General features: G+C 45.9%; 2 protein-coding genes across 3 annotated transcripts; one reads left to right on the top strand and one right to left on the bottom strand.

The window, feature by feature from the left end:
* The first annotated feature begins 1,668 nt into the window (after positions 1–1,668).
* On the top strand, positions 1,669–9,126 carry DRC2 (dynein regulatory complex subunit 2). Its single transcript, XM_010964232.2, has 8 exons — positions 1,669–1,997; positions 2,580–2,747; positions 5,795–5,964; positions 6,514–6,652; positions 7,484–7,681; positions 7,869–8,087; positions 8,462–8,614; positions 8,727–9,126. Exons 1-8 carry the CDS (start codon positions 1,866–1,868, stop codon positions 9,042–9,044), a joined length of 1,497 nt encoding a protein of 498 aa, XP_010962534.1. The 5' UTR covers positions 1,669–1,865; the 3' UTR covers positions 9,045–9,126.
* Positions 9,127–9,484: 358 nt separating this feature from the next.
* FKBP11 (FKBP prolyl isomerase 11) lies at positions 9,485–12,744 on the bottom strand. Of its 2 annotated transcripts, XM_074374943.1 has the most exons (6): positions 12,481–12,736; positions 12,234–12,299; positions 11,757–11,844; positions 11,445–11,478; positions 11,006–11,076; positions 9,485–9,730 (listed from the first exon to the last, which is right to left on the bottom strand). In XM_074374943.1, the coding sequence occupies exons 1-6, from the start codon at positions 12,604–12,606 to the stop codon at positions 9,513–9,515; spliced, it is 603 nt and encodes a 200-aa protein (XP_074231044.1). In that variant the 5' UTR covers positions 12,607–12,736; the 3' UTR covers positions 9,485–9,512. The 2 variants fall into 2 exon arrangements, with proteins under 2 accessions (XP_074231044.1, XP_074231045.1); XM_074374944.1 differs by lacking the exon at positions 12,234–12,299 and having other exon boundaries at positions 12,481–12,744.

Here is a 12,744-nt window from a genome sequence, read left to right as displayed (position 1 = left end):
TTCTTGAAAGGTGCAGGAGTCGTGGTTTCTACCACATCACCATTCAACTCACCTATTTGGCCTGTGCTGAAGACAGATGGATCTTGGAGAATGAGAGCAGATTATTGTAAGTTTAACCAGGTAGTGACTCCAATTGCCAGATGTGGTTTCATTGCTTGACCAGATCAACACATTCCTTGGTGCTTCGTATGTAGCTAGTGAGCTGGCAAGTGTCTTTCTCCATCCTTACCAAAAGCAGTTTGCTTTCAGCTGGCGAAGCCAGCAATACACCTTCCTGGTTCTGTCTCAGTAGTGTATCAACTGTTTAGTTTTATGTCATCATTCAGTTCACAGGGATCTGGATCACCTTTTGCTAGGAAAGGCAGTCTCATGTTCTCAATCTTTCAACCCCCATTCAGCCCCATAAGAATGGACCTTGGGCCTGGAACACTTTCTTACCAAGAAGTAAAGAGCCCATACAGCCTGCGCTGGGCTTATCACCTTGTGTGGGAATATCTCTCTTTGTTTCATGCTTATTGTGTACTCCTTTGTTCTGCTTAAGCAAATGCATCAATAGTCCTCAGGCAAAAAAAAAAATCATTGAATTATACACTTGAAAAGGGTGAATTATGATATGCAAAATATGCCTCAATAAAGTTGTTTTAAATGTGAGATATAATGCCTGTGTTGGAGTTCTCCAGAGAAACAGAACATATATATATAATATATTATATACATTATATATATATATATATATATATATATATATATATATATATATATATATATAAATCTCCATCCATCTGATGTTTGGTCTGAGTCCAAAGACCAGAAAAAACCATTGTCTCAACTCAAGCAGTCAGGCAGGCAGGAGGAGTTTCCTCTTACTCAGCCCTTTTATTCTATTCATCAAGTTGTCTAACATAAATCAGTTTAGAACATTTTCATCAACCCAATATGATCTCTCATGTGCATTTAATATTAATCTCCCCTCCCCACCTCAAGTAATTTGTAGCTTACTTTCCATCTTTACCTTTGCCTTTTCTGGATATTTCATGCAAATGGAACCTTACAATATGTGGTCTCTTATATCTGGCTTCTTTGAACAAGTTTTTGCATTTTATTCACGTTGTAGCATGCATGCATAATCTGTTCCTTTCTACTGTTAAATAGTATTCCGCTGTATGGAAAGAGCATATTTTGTCTACCATTCACTTGTTGGATAAACTTCTTGTTTCCAATTGGGCTATTATGAGTAATGCTGCTAAAAACATTCTTGTGCGAGCCCTTGGATACGCTCTCATTTCTCTTAGATTGACATCTAAAAGTGAAATTGCTGGATCACTTGGTAAATTTATATTTAACATTTTAAGAAACTGCCAAACTGTTTTCCAAAGTGGCTGTATCATTTTTAATTCTCACCACCAACGTATAAGTGTTCCTGTTTCTCCATATCTCTCCAAAATTTCTTATTACCTATATTTTTAAATATGGCCATTCTATGAAAAACAATCCAAAAAAGCTTTTCAAAATGTTCAGTGAGGAGGCTAGAGATTTTGAGGGAAAACGACCCTCTCTCAAAAACAGATTGCAGTCCTCCAGCCGGCAGAGGGCGCTCCAAGCCAGGGCCTCTCCTCGTAGTTCCAACAGTGGCATCTTTGTGAGATTCCCGTTGCTAGGAGACGGAGATGCGCCTTTTGCTTTGGTAGACCCGCCTCACCGCTATTGCACGCTCCCTCCTGCCTGAGGACTGGGATACAAGGGTCCATCACCCTCCAGGGGTAGTTCCAGAAGGCTCCTTTCTAGAGACATTTTCCTCCTACCGCCTCTAGCACTGGCCCTGGCAGGCCGAGGATCCTCGCCGAGATCCAGTCCCCTACACAGCCATGTCTAAGAAAGGGAAAAAGGCCAAGATGCCCCTGTCCGATGAGGAACAGCTGCTGCTGTTTCAGCAGAAGTTGCTGGCAGAGGAGGAGATGGCCAAGAAAAAAGAGAGGCTCCTGAACCAGTTCTTGAAGGTGATGGATTTTTGCATAACTCCCTGCCCAAACCCTACCCACTCCCTGCACTGGCCCCTTTTGCCTTGACCCTGTCGTTGTGTTGGCCTCATTTTTATGCTGGCCTCCCCTCCTCTGGAAGTCTTAAGACCCAGATATACTTAGATTTCAGGCAATGTTGTTTGGGGGAAGAGGCATTTCTCTGTGAAGTATGGAGGGAGGGAGGTGGTCTAGAGCTTGGCAATCACAACTTGGCCCCAGAACTGGGACAGTGGGTGCTGTCAGCTGTCTGAGCTCTCTGAAATTCTGACATTCTCCCTGGAGATGGGTCCTTACAAACAATATCCTGCTCTGTTGCCTCCACTCAGAAGGAAATTCACCTTTACCCTTCTTAAAATGCCATTGGGCTGTTCTGTCTTACTTCAGACCCTCCCAAAATGAGAACAGGAACTCCTGAATGTTAGCCACCAGGAGCTTTGGTCCCTCAGAAAAGACAAAAGGCAGAGTGTCAGTTGACAAATTAAGTGTGATCTTGTTTGTTGTACCGTATCAGGGCTTTTAACCCTGACCTCCCGGCGGGGGTATATTTATTCCTTCGCACAGGACAAGCTGGCCAAGGAGGAGCACAATAGTGCTCTGAACCTTAATAAGATTAACACGCAGTGGAGAATGGTCCTTCGGGAAGTCAAGACCAGAGAGCTTCATAAAGATATTGAGATCCTCAGCCAAACATTTGAACGAGTGGTGGACTGCAAGGACAGTGTCATCAAGGCAAGTGCTCTTCCCAAGGGAACACTTGAATTTGGCTGCTTTGATCTCTTCTCTTAACAAAATGGGCTGAGTGAATTAATTAATCGAGCCCTAACAAGACACAGCCTGTGATTAAGCCAGGCTATTGGTGATTTCACTGAAATGAAAAATAGATTATTGGGCTGTCATCCCTCTCCCTCCCTTAGAGGAGCCATTCTCCTTGGTCATCTACTGCCTCAAACCAGTACAGAACAATATTAGAGTTGTAAGGCACAGTAGACATCACCCAAGGCCCTGAACTTAGTCCTACACCTTCATTTTAATGAGAGAACACTCAGTTCCAGAAAGAGGAACCAGCCTGCCCAAGGTCACACAGCAAGTCAGTGAGAGGGCTGTGATGAAAGCACAATTTTGATTCGCACTCCAGCGCTTTATTCAGCCAAATTCTGTTTGGCCTCTTTAATTCAACTTCCGTGGCCCTGGATGAGGTTGAGAAGATCTCCATTGGTAAGAGTTCTGGCTCTCTGGGCAATTCAATTAGCCATCCTTACACTCTTGGGAGGTTCTTGAGTTGAGTCCATACCATCTTTTTTTTCTAAGGGGTTTTTCTCTTGAGTTCCAAATCCCTATATTCAGGATCCCTAGATATCTGTTCCTGGCTGTTGCATTGTCCTCACAACTGAATTCATGAGCTCCCCCTTCCCTAGCCAGCCCCATTCGCCATCCACCACAATCTGGTCTTCCTTATACTCTATTCGGGTAGCTGGCGCCATTCACCGAATCACCCAGGCGCCATTCACCGAATCACCCAATCCAGGAATCTGGGAATCATCCTAGCTTCTGCCTCCATCCCTGACTTCTGTTACTAAGTCTTGTATAAATCTTCTCCTTAAGTATTTTTCAAAGTCACACCCTGCTCTTCCCTACTGTCCTGCTGTAGTTGAGACCTGGGCATTATCTCCCACGTGGACTACTGCAATAGTCTCTTATCTTCCAGCCTTTGTGCTCAACTGCCTCTGGATGATTGTCTACACAGCCACCAGGATTGTTTTTCTAAAACAAAACTCTGATCCTGTTACTCCACTACTTAAATCTCCTTAGTGGCTCCCCTCTTCTACAGCAAAAGATCCAAACCCCATGGAAAGAACATCAGAGCCCTTCATGATCTTGCCTCTGCCTGTACCTTTCGCATAGCCAGCCTTCTTTCCTTCCTGTACCTTTGCACATGCTCGTCCCTCTATCTGGAATTCTCTTTTCCCCATCTCCCCACTCTTCCAGGAACACTCTCACTCTTCCTTTAAGAGTGATACAAATGACGTCTCTCCTGTGAAGCCTTCCCTACTGCTCTTAGTCAGATGTAGGCATTCAGCCCTTTATATCCCATTATCACTGGGAAATCATCCACCTCATAGCATTTTGCATGTGATACTGTAATTTTCTGTTTATATAACTTTTCCTACTGCAAGACTTCAAGCTTCTTTGGGGGGCAGTGAGAACATCTTTCCATCTCTGAATCCTCAGCACCCAGCATGGTGCTGGTACATAGCACGTTTAGTAAACATCTGTTGAGTGAGTGAACAGTCTTCCATTATCAGCACCTATTTCATAAATCCTTTTCATAATAAATACACAAGGTAAAAGCTAGTTCTGGGGTAGTTTATGGTGAGTGGATCATGTGGGCATTCAGTAAATGCTTTTTTTGTTTTTTTTTTTTTTCTGGGGGGTGGATAATTAGGTTTATTTATTTATTTAGCTATTCTGGTGGAGGTACTGGGGATTGAACCCAGGACTTTGTGCATGCTAAGCATGTACTCTAACCACTGAGCTATACCCTCCCCCTGCTCTCTTGTGAATACTTTTTTGTTTTACTCATTAATTTTAATTTGTTTTACTCTTTTTAATAGGTAATTCATTCACATTATTCAAAATTCAAAAGATTAAAAAAGTTATATAGAGAAAAGTTCCCTTTCACTGGTGCCTTTCAGCCACCCTATGCGCCTCCCAATAATTTTAGTTTCATGAGTAAACCTTTGTTTTACACAAATGGTAGTATTACATACTGTTCTACCCCTTGCCTTTTTCACTTTATAATATATCCTGGGGATTATTCCACATTAGCCCATAAAGAGCTTCACATTTTTTGTTTTACAACTGCATAGTATTCTGTATTTTAGTTCAACATGTTAATTTGTCTTCAGTATTTCCTGTGTCTGGTAATTCCATCTAGAAACTCACAGGTGTTGTGTTCTTCCAGTAGAAGGTACATTTGTGATGTTAGCAGCTGACGATTATCCAATTCACTGGAGATTGCAAAGTGCTGATTTGCTAATAGCATCATTCATTTTTCATTTATTAGTTTCAATACTTCTGTAAAAAGATACTTCCTATCATTTATAATTCAGTGACCCAGAGGTATAGTTTATATAAGAAATGCTTGACTCTTTCTCTTCCCTTTATAAACCAGTTAAAAAAAATTGGTTGTCTGCCATCCTCTAATGGTAACTGATTTTTCTAAAGCATCCTGATACGCTCATAATCAAACAGGTTGACATTTTTTCAGTCCACTGCAGTTCTTAGCCTTATTGATGCTCACACTGTCCCTTTTTTGTGCCCGTTATCTACTGCCACGTAACAAACCATTCCAAAATTAGTGATTTGAAACAACATCTTATTTAACTCTCTGTGAACTGTAGGTTGACTTAGCTTACCAGGGAGGTTCTTGCCTGGCATCTCGCATGGTTTTCAGTCAGATGTCGGTTGGGGCTGCAGTCATCTGAAGGCTTGACTGAGCTGGGTGTCTTACGCTGACTGGCAGTTGAGTCTGGCTGTCAGCTGGGAATTCAGCTGGGCTGTTAACTGCAGTGCTTTCACATGGCCCCTACAGACACTGGCTTCCCACATTCAAAAGTGGGAGAACCAGTACTCCCAGAGCCAAAGAATTGGCACTAGGAACGGAGTTGGGGGAAGGGGATGCCCTTCATGCCACCCAGCTAGCCAGCTGAGTACATTTTTATTTCCTCACGCAGATGTCATTCAGCCAAAATGGTAACTCTGTGCTTTCTATACAGTCTTTAGCGAAGGACCTGTCAGAAGCGGAGGAGCAGTATGCCCACGCCCTGCGCAGCCACCTGCACAACGTCGACCAGCTCCTGGCTCTGCAGAGATGCCGGCTCAGCCTCCTAGAGGAGAGTTACAACATGGAGCTGGAGGCCCTCACCAAGGAGTTTGAGACAGAAAGGTGTGGGGGCCCAAGAGGAGATGGGGGATTGAGTATACAGGAGTATCCAGAGCCTGCGTCAAGGTGCTGCCTGAAAGCAGCCACCCACTTTCTTTCTTTTTTTTTTCTTTTCTTTTTTACAAACATTTTGGGGGCGGTAGGTAATTAGGTTTATTTATTTATATTTTAATTTTTTTAACAGAGATACTGGGGATTGAACCCAGGACCTCATGCATGTTAAGCATGCACTCCATCACTGAGCTATCCCCTCCCCACCCCATTTTCAACTATCAAAATCCTACCCATCTACTACTCAGGGGACTTTTCACTGTAGCTTTTCTGCTTTTTTTTTTTGTACCATATGAATGTATTACCTATTCAGAAATCAAAATAATCTTATTCATTCTTTCTGGCCCTAAAAAAAAGAATAGAACTCACCCTCCCTCTGTTTGTCATCAGACCTAAGAGTTTATACCATTCATATAGTTTTATTACATACTGCTTTGAGTTGTCATTATTGGTTCATATGCTTTATCCCTCAGAGCAAGGACAGTGTCTTGTCTCCTATAGGAAGACAATTATTGACCAACATGAAAAAGAGATTCACTACCTACAAGATGTTTTCATGGCCATGGAACAGAACTATATAGATTCTGAGTATGAAAGCAAGCTGGAGTTCCAGAGCATGTGGGATGATCTCAAAAACAAGGTACCAAGGGAGAGCAGTTAGGCAGGAACTGGGAGAGAAGTGAGAGAAACGTGCTCAAGGCTGGTAGAGCTAGAAGAGATCCCTTTAACCAACGTAGTCAATAAAATGCCTGCTGCCAATATACGTACCCCTACTGCTTTTTGTAATTTTGTGAAAATTGGCGGGGAGGGAGGACCACTTTGAAATGTCTAGGAAATGCATTTAAGAGCTAAAACGCACCAAGGAGATCATATGGCCTCACCCCTGTGGTTTGTAACTAAAGAAAGTAAGGCCCAAAGAAGTGAAATGACCTGCCAAAGTCATGCTACTGGTTTGTGGTAGAGCCAGGAGAGGCCAGGTCTCCTGCCCGGGGTCCCCAAGAGCTTTCCACTATCCTGGAGGGTGCAGACTTAGCCAACCTGAAGCTCTGGTTTTGGGGAGTGGGGGGGGTTATTTTGCCCCACAGTGTTTTATAAAAAATTTTAATAAGCTTCCTACATTTAAAAATTGGGAGATTTCACATAAAAATCCAAAAATTCAGCTTCCCTTGACAAATTTAAAGATCTGGTAACCCTGGGCCATATTTCCAAATGGGGACATTTGTGTGGAGCTGAGCAGCTGTGCCCCCACCCCCCACCACCATTGGAACATTTCCTCTCTGGTTTGCCACAGGCCCCATGTAGCCCACAGCGCTTATTTATATCATCTGCCTGGTCTTTGTAGGCATTTTCACTGGCGACCTCTGTACCATGCTGTGCTACAAACAGCTCAAGAGGGGGAGGTTGCTGGTAGAAGTAAAAGGGTGCTAATAGGGTAATTCCAAGCACTGGCTCTATTGGGGCCACTTCCTAGAACTTAGAAGAGAAGCACTTTCTAAGACTGCAACTGGAGAATATAGTTGAAGATCTGTGGAGAAGGTTCCAGGATGCACTCAAGAATTACACTGATGCCACAGAAGATCGAAAGATTGCCTTCGAGACTCTAAAAGTGAAGGACGAGAAGAGCTCCAAAGAGATTGAAGCACAGATGAAAAAAATACAGAGACTACAGGTTAGTGCAGCCAACCTGAGTCACTGCTGTAACTGCTTCGTTATCCCCTGCTCTTCTTTCCCCAGTTTCCACTGGGCCTTGTCACTGGTTGGGGAAAGATGGTATGCTCTGATTTCAGTCCCCAGCCAGTCTCACCGAAGACCCTCACCTAGTCAAGTGTTTCCTCTAATCTGCTCTGTTCCTTTAGGATTCCATAATTATTTTGAAAGGCAAGATCATGGTACACAGCCGGGAGAGTGAAGAACAGAACCAGGACATTCGTAATGACAAGGAGCTGGTCCTTGTACAACTGCGAAAACTTAAGGCCCAAAGGACTCAGGCCCGGAGAATATCACAAGAGAACTTAGTCAGACTCACCCTGGAAAGTAACGCCACCCTCAAGGCCCTGAGAATGGCTGTTGACAAGGTAACAAAGGGGAGAGGGCAGTCAGAACAAAACCAAGGAAACTGGCTCCCTGCGAAGTGAAAGGAGTTTGGGAGAGGTGGAGGGCTTCCTCCTGCTTCCTACCCGAGTGGACACTTGGAATATCTTTTGTTTTCCATGTTCCCTCCCTCTCACATTTTAAATTAAATGAGTTAATAATGAATGAATTTTAGAAGAATATATGATACTTGCAGTTGTGCTTGGCACATAGTAAGCACTCTTGGGTTAGATGTGTTTATTACTTTTGACTTCCATTTGGATAGGTAGCTTCCCTGGATTGAAGCAGGAGAACCAACTCAACTATTTCCCCTCCCCACCCCCTTTCCTAATAAAAGGTCTCTTCTTGCTTCCAATAGGGTGAAAAGATCCTTAAACTGGCTGAAATATGTAGGAAATTTGAAACAGAGGAAGAAAAAGTGCTGCCTTTTTATTCATCAGAATTGACTCACGAGGAGCAGGAGGAGATAGAGGAAATTAACCCAAAGGAGTTTAATGACGAGCTGGCAAAGGTAAAGTTCCTAGGGCCCCGGGGCCGTCGCCCAGGGCCGGGGATGACAGAGCATTGGGCTGCACTTGCCAAGGGTCCTACCACACACCTTCTCCCTTTAATTCAACTCCCAGGTGATAATGGACTACACAGGGATGGAGAATTTCTGGAAAAGGTACAACAAAGTGAAATTAGAGCAACTGAGCCTCCAACACAGACGTGCCCAGTTGTTAGAAATCAATGAGAAGCTGCGGGAGATGCTCAGGCAGTACTTGGATGGCATCTCAGTGAGTGATGAAGTGCTGAGCCAGCTCAACCCACTCTTCATCATCAATCATCGCAGCAACCTACCCCAGCCCTTGTCCACGCCTGCAGCCCAGCCAGGTGACAAAAAACCTCCAACCACTTACAACATCATTGAAGCAGCCCATGTGATCTCCCACATCCTGTGATACAAGAAAATTTCTTTTCAACTCCCAGAGAGTGTTTTGAGAGACCTGAGAATTTTGCTATTAAAAGACTCCATGGAGTTTATGAGCTTCTTCTATCTTTGCTGTACTGGATAGAATAGTCTTCTTGGAAGATGCTAGGAATACAGCGGCGTTAGGGAGTAGAGAGAATAGCTAGGCAACTACCAGGAGACTTACTTCTCATTGATGGATTTATTGCTCCTCAGAGTCAGGACACCATGGGAGCCAAAACCCATACCTTCAGGACCTAGAGATCCTATGGTCCTAGGGGTGAGTTAGGACCGGAAGAGGCCAGGAGAAGTGATCCAAAGCCTCTAACCACACCCATGCCAGGCAAGACCCAACTCAGAATGCCTTTTTCCCCAGCCCTTTACCTCATTCCCACTTACACAGATCGAAAAGTATCCGGTGAAGAATGCAGAGAAGGTTTTTAAAAATTATTATTATTTATTATTTCTTTTTGCTCTTGTTTCGTTTCTCTTCCTTGAGCTTCTTTTTGGAAACTTTAGGTGTGCTGGCCTTTCTGTATAGGTGATACCCAATGAGGCCCAGAAGGGCAGGCACCATGGCCATGCCTACCAGAGGCAAAATGCCCTTCACCAGCTTTTGCCAGTAGTTGGCTCGGATCAGTGCAATCAGCTCCACGTCAAAATGCAGCACTGCATCCGCTGGAGGCAGAGAGGAGGTGAGGGTTAGAATCTCTGTACATTTTATCCAGGACTCAGAATCTGAATGAAAACAAGGAGGGCAGACCACACCACAGCAACAACTACGAAGCTGGCAAGATTTAAATGTGGGACTGAATTCTCTTAAAGGCAGAGGGCAGAGGAGGGTTATGAGGCTCTCTAGTGATAGTCACGTTTACCCAAAACATACAAGTTGTGCCCTATGTTCAGTGGCAGGTTTCTGACAGGGCAGAAGAACTTTCGGTGGGTCTGAAAAGTACAGGCTGTTCTCCATTTATACGTTAGAGAACCTCTGTACTAACTGTATTCCATTCCCAAACAGCCACGTGGATAGAATCTTTGTGGGGCTGAAATTAATTGGATTTAAACTAGACTTTTAAAAATTTCACCAACCAATGAGCACACTCAACATGACTGTTAGAAAAATATAGTTGTTTCAACATAAGGGCTAGAGAGGAAGGAGGATGTGGTTTAAGAAGAAGTAGAGGAATGAACAGGAGTGAGTTGGGGGAGAAATGCAAATAGAAGCAGCACTGGAAATGAGGTAACAGAGCTTTGGGTAAAAGAATTTTTCTTTAGCCCTCCTGGCCCTTCTTTCTGGATCTCCCTCTAAGCCAGAACTAGGATAAGAACTTTTATCCCAGTACTCTGAGGTGTAATTCATTTTAGCAATAGAACATTTCTTATAGCCAAAAGCAAGTGATATGCATCTTGGGAAATCTGTCCAACCTCAGGCCTTCAGGAATAGGTATCAGCAGTGACCTGTGAAGGCTTTTAAAGCTATGGGGCAGGCTTGGTTTAAAACAAGTTGTTTTTTGTTTTATTTTGTTTTGAATTTCTTGATGGTGATCACTTTTTCTGTCTTGTCCCTAGTGGATGCTGAGAGGAATAGTTGTGAAGTGGTGAGAAGCCATGCCAGCTGCATAAATGAGTTTGGAGTTGTAGGAAAAAGATGGAAGTCTAGAGTTCTTGGAGAGGTGGCACAGGCAGCAGACCCATGTGTCTCAAGCAGGTGTCTCCTCCCTAAAAGTTGCTGGCTGCCAGAGGGCAAGCCAGGTTGCTGTAACAGACATGTCTCTAGTCCCTGCTGGTGATCTGAGAAGGAAAAATGTGGCCCTGCAGAAGGAGGCCTCAGCCACTCCTGAAGCTTTCAGCAAACTGGGTTTAGACCTTCGCAAGCTCCAGAGTATGTGGCTCCTCATAGCTCTTAGGGACAGGGTATTTTGAATGCCTCAGGGAGATGCCTAGTCAGTTTACCTGGGATAGACGGCGGAAATCCCCGTTTTCCATAGGCCAAGTCAGAAGGAATGATTACCCTTCGCTTCTCTCTGCGGGAAGGAATGTGAGTCATAGCCAAAGGTGAGACCAAGGAGGCCAGCCACCTCAGTCCATCTGAAGCCCCACCAGCAAAACCCTCTGGATAGTCACACCCAAAATGTGAGCCTTCCCACCTGAGCAGCAAATAGGTTGACCAGAAACAGTGTCCATCCTCTGACATGCCTCAACTCCTCCAACAAAACCCACAGCCAGAAAGCCTGAGGCTTTATCCAGAGCCTCAGTACCCAGTGACCTGACCTGACCTGCCCAGTGTGAAGCCAGGGCAAATGCTCCTGCCTCCTCTAGGACCAAGGATAGCAGAGATAGCCTCCACCCATGCAGAGGGGGTACCTAAGCCCACCCCTGTGCAGATACTCACCCCACACACATGTCCAGAAGGCTCTGCTCCAGACCTTGAAGAAGAAGACACAACTCAACAGGAAACTACCTCCATTCCCCAAATCCCAGGAGAGGATCGAAGACTCCCCTTTGACCCTCAAATGAGCTCCCCACTTCTCAAATCTCTGGTTTCCAGTGTGGTATGGGGCAAAAGGAGTCCTAGAAATGGGGCGTGAACCTCAGGAGGTGGCTGGTGGAGCCCTGGGGTCTTATTCCAGCCAAAGTAGTTTAAGGGTTACTAAGAAAGGGCTTAGGTTGGAAAGAAGTGGAATGGGAGGTACAGTTCACATACCTGGTATCACCTGCTTTTGGCCAAGTTCTATAACCAGAGGGTCTCTGGTCAGAGAAGTGTCAATGATGCGGCCGTCTACCAAGCTGCCCTGCAGGGAGAGAGCATCCAGAGCGCACACCTAGTACCTCTCTCTCCCAGCAGGGCGCGCAAACACCTGGGCCTCAGGCTGCGGCAACCCCCGGGCAGCTGCAGTTTAGCATTCCCCTTGGGGCAGAGAGGAACAGGAAGCTCCATAAGGGCTGGCACTTCGCGGATATCTCTCCACCCTTCACTTCTCGGTGCCAGTGCCGGGGAGGAACTGGCAGAAAAAGCAGGGAGGGAAGAGGGGCGCCCCTCCCCCCGCCACGTGCTGGGCGACCCCAGAGCGGGAGTTGTTACTCCCGAACCACTTGCCACGTGTCCATGCCAAAGCTGACGTGTTTCAGCAAGGTGACGCCCCCTCCCCCCAGGCCCCGCCTCGGTCCCCCAGGCCCTCACCGTGTAGTGTATGTGAAGCGTGTCTCCAAAGGCAGCAGGCTCAGCACAGGGTTCGGGGGGCTCCACCTACGATCGCACTACAGGAGTCACGGAGGCTCCTCCAAAGATCCCGTCCTTGCCCCCGGACTCGGGACCCCCGATTCAGTCCCCGCACTTCCTCTCCTCCCCGCTCCTAGGTTCGTTCAGACCCCAGTATTCCCACCATAAGGCCCGACCTCCGGGGCACCCTGGTCTATCTCCTCCTCACCAGGGTCTCCACTTGGAGGGTCCGGACAGGACTTTCGGTTTCGAACCTGGCCTCAGCCCGGCATGCTGCCCCACCGAGCAGCAGCAGCAGCAGACGGAGCTGGAGAAGTGAGGGGCGCAGGGTCATGACTGGATGCGGGGCAGGGATCAGGGCACCCAGGACAGGCTGTTGGGTGGCAGCGGCTAGGACAGCAGTTCCTTCGGCGCCCAGGCCAGACTGGACGGGACGGGGCGGGTCGCGACGCGCCAGCTCCTCCTCCTGCAG

Source organism: Camelus bactrianus, chromosome 12 (assembly GCF_048773025.1).
Source record: "Camelus bactrianus isolate YW-2024 breed Bactrian camel chromosome 12, ASM4877302v1, whole genome shotgun sequence".
Classification (NCBI taxonomy): domain Eukaryota; kingdom Metazoa; phylum Chordata; class Mammalia; order Artiodactyla; family Camelidae; genus Camelus; species Camelus bactrianus.
Note: the sequence above shows the minus strand (reverse complement) of the source record. Positions and strands in the feature narration are given on the sequence as shown.

What these genes read in the sequence shown, in the direction of transcription:
- FKBP11 (XM_074374943.1), bottom strand. Translation starts at nt 12,606, where the DNA reads ATGACCCTGCGCCCCTCACTTCTCCAGCTCCGTCTGCTGCTGCTGCTG. An exon ending in CGCTTCACATACACTACACG is followed by an intron (nt 11,845 to 12,233) that starts GTGAGGGCCTGG and finishes CTCTCCCTGCAG; the next exon opens with GGCAGCTTGGTAGACGGCCG. An exon ending in ATTTCCGCCGTCTATCCCAG is followed by an intron (nt 9,731 to 11,005) that starts GTAAACTGACTA and finishes CTCTGCCTCCAG; the next exon opens with CGGATGCAGTGCTGCATTTT.
- DRC2 (XM_010964232.2), top strand. Translation starts at nt 1,866, where the DNA reads ATGTCTAAGAAAGGGAAAAAGGCCAAGATGCCCCTGTCCGATGAGGAA. An exon ending in GGGATGATCTCAAAAACAAG is followed by an intron (nt 6,653 to 7,483) that starts GTACCAAGGGAG and finishes GCCACTTCCTAG; the next exon opens with AACTTAGAAGAGAAGCACTT. An exon ending in AAAAAATACAGAGACTACAG is followed by an intron (nt 7,682 to 7,868) that starts GTTAGTGCAGCC and finishes CTGTTCCTTTAG; the next exon opens with GATTCCATAATTATTTTGAA.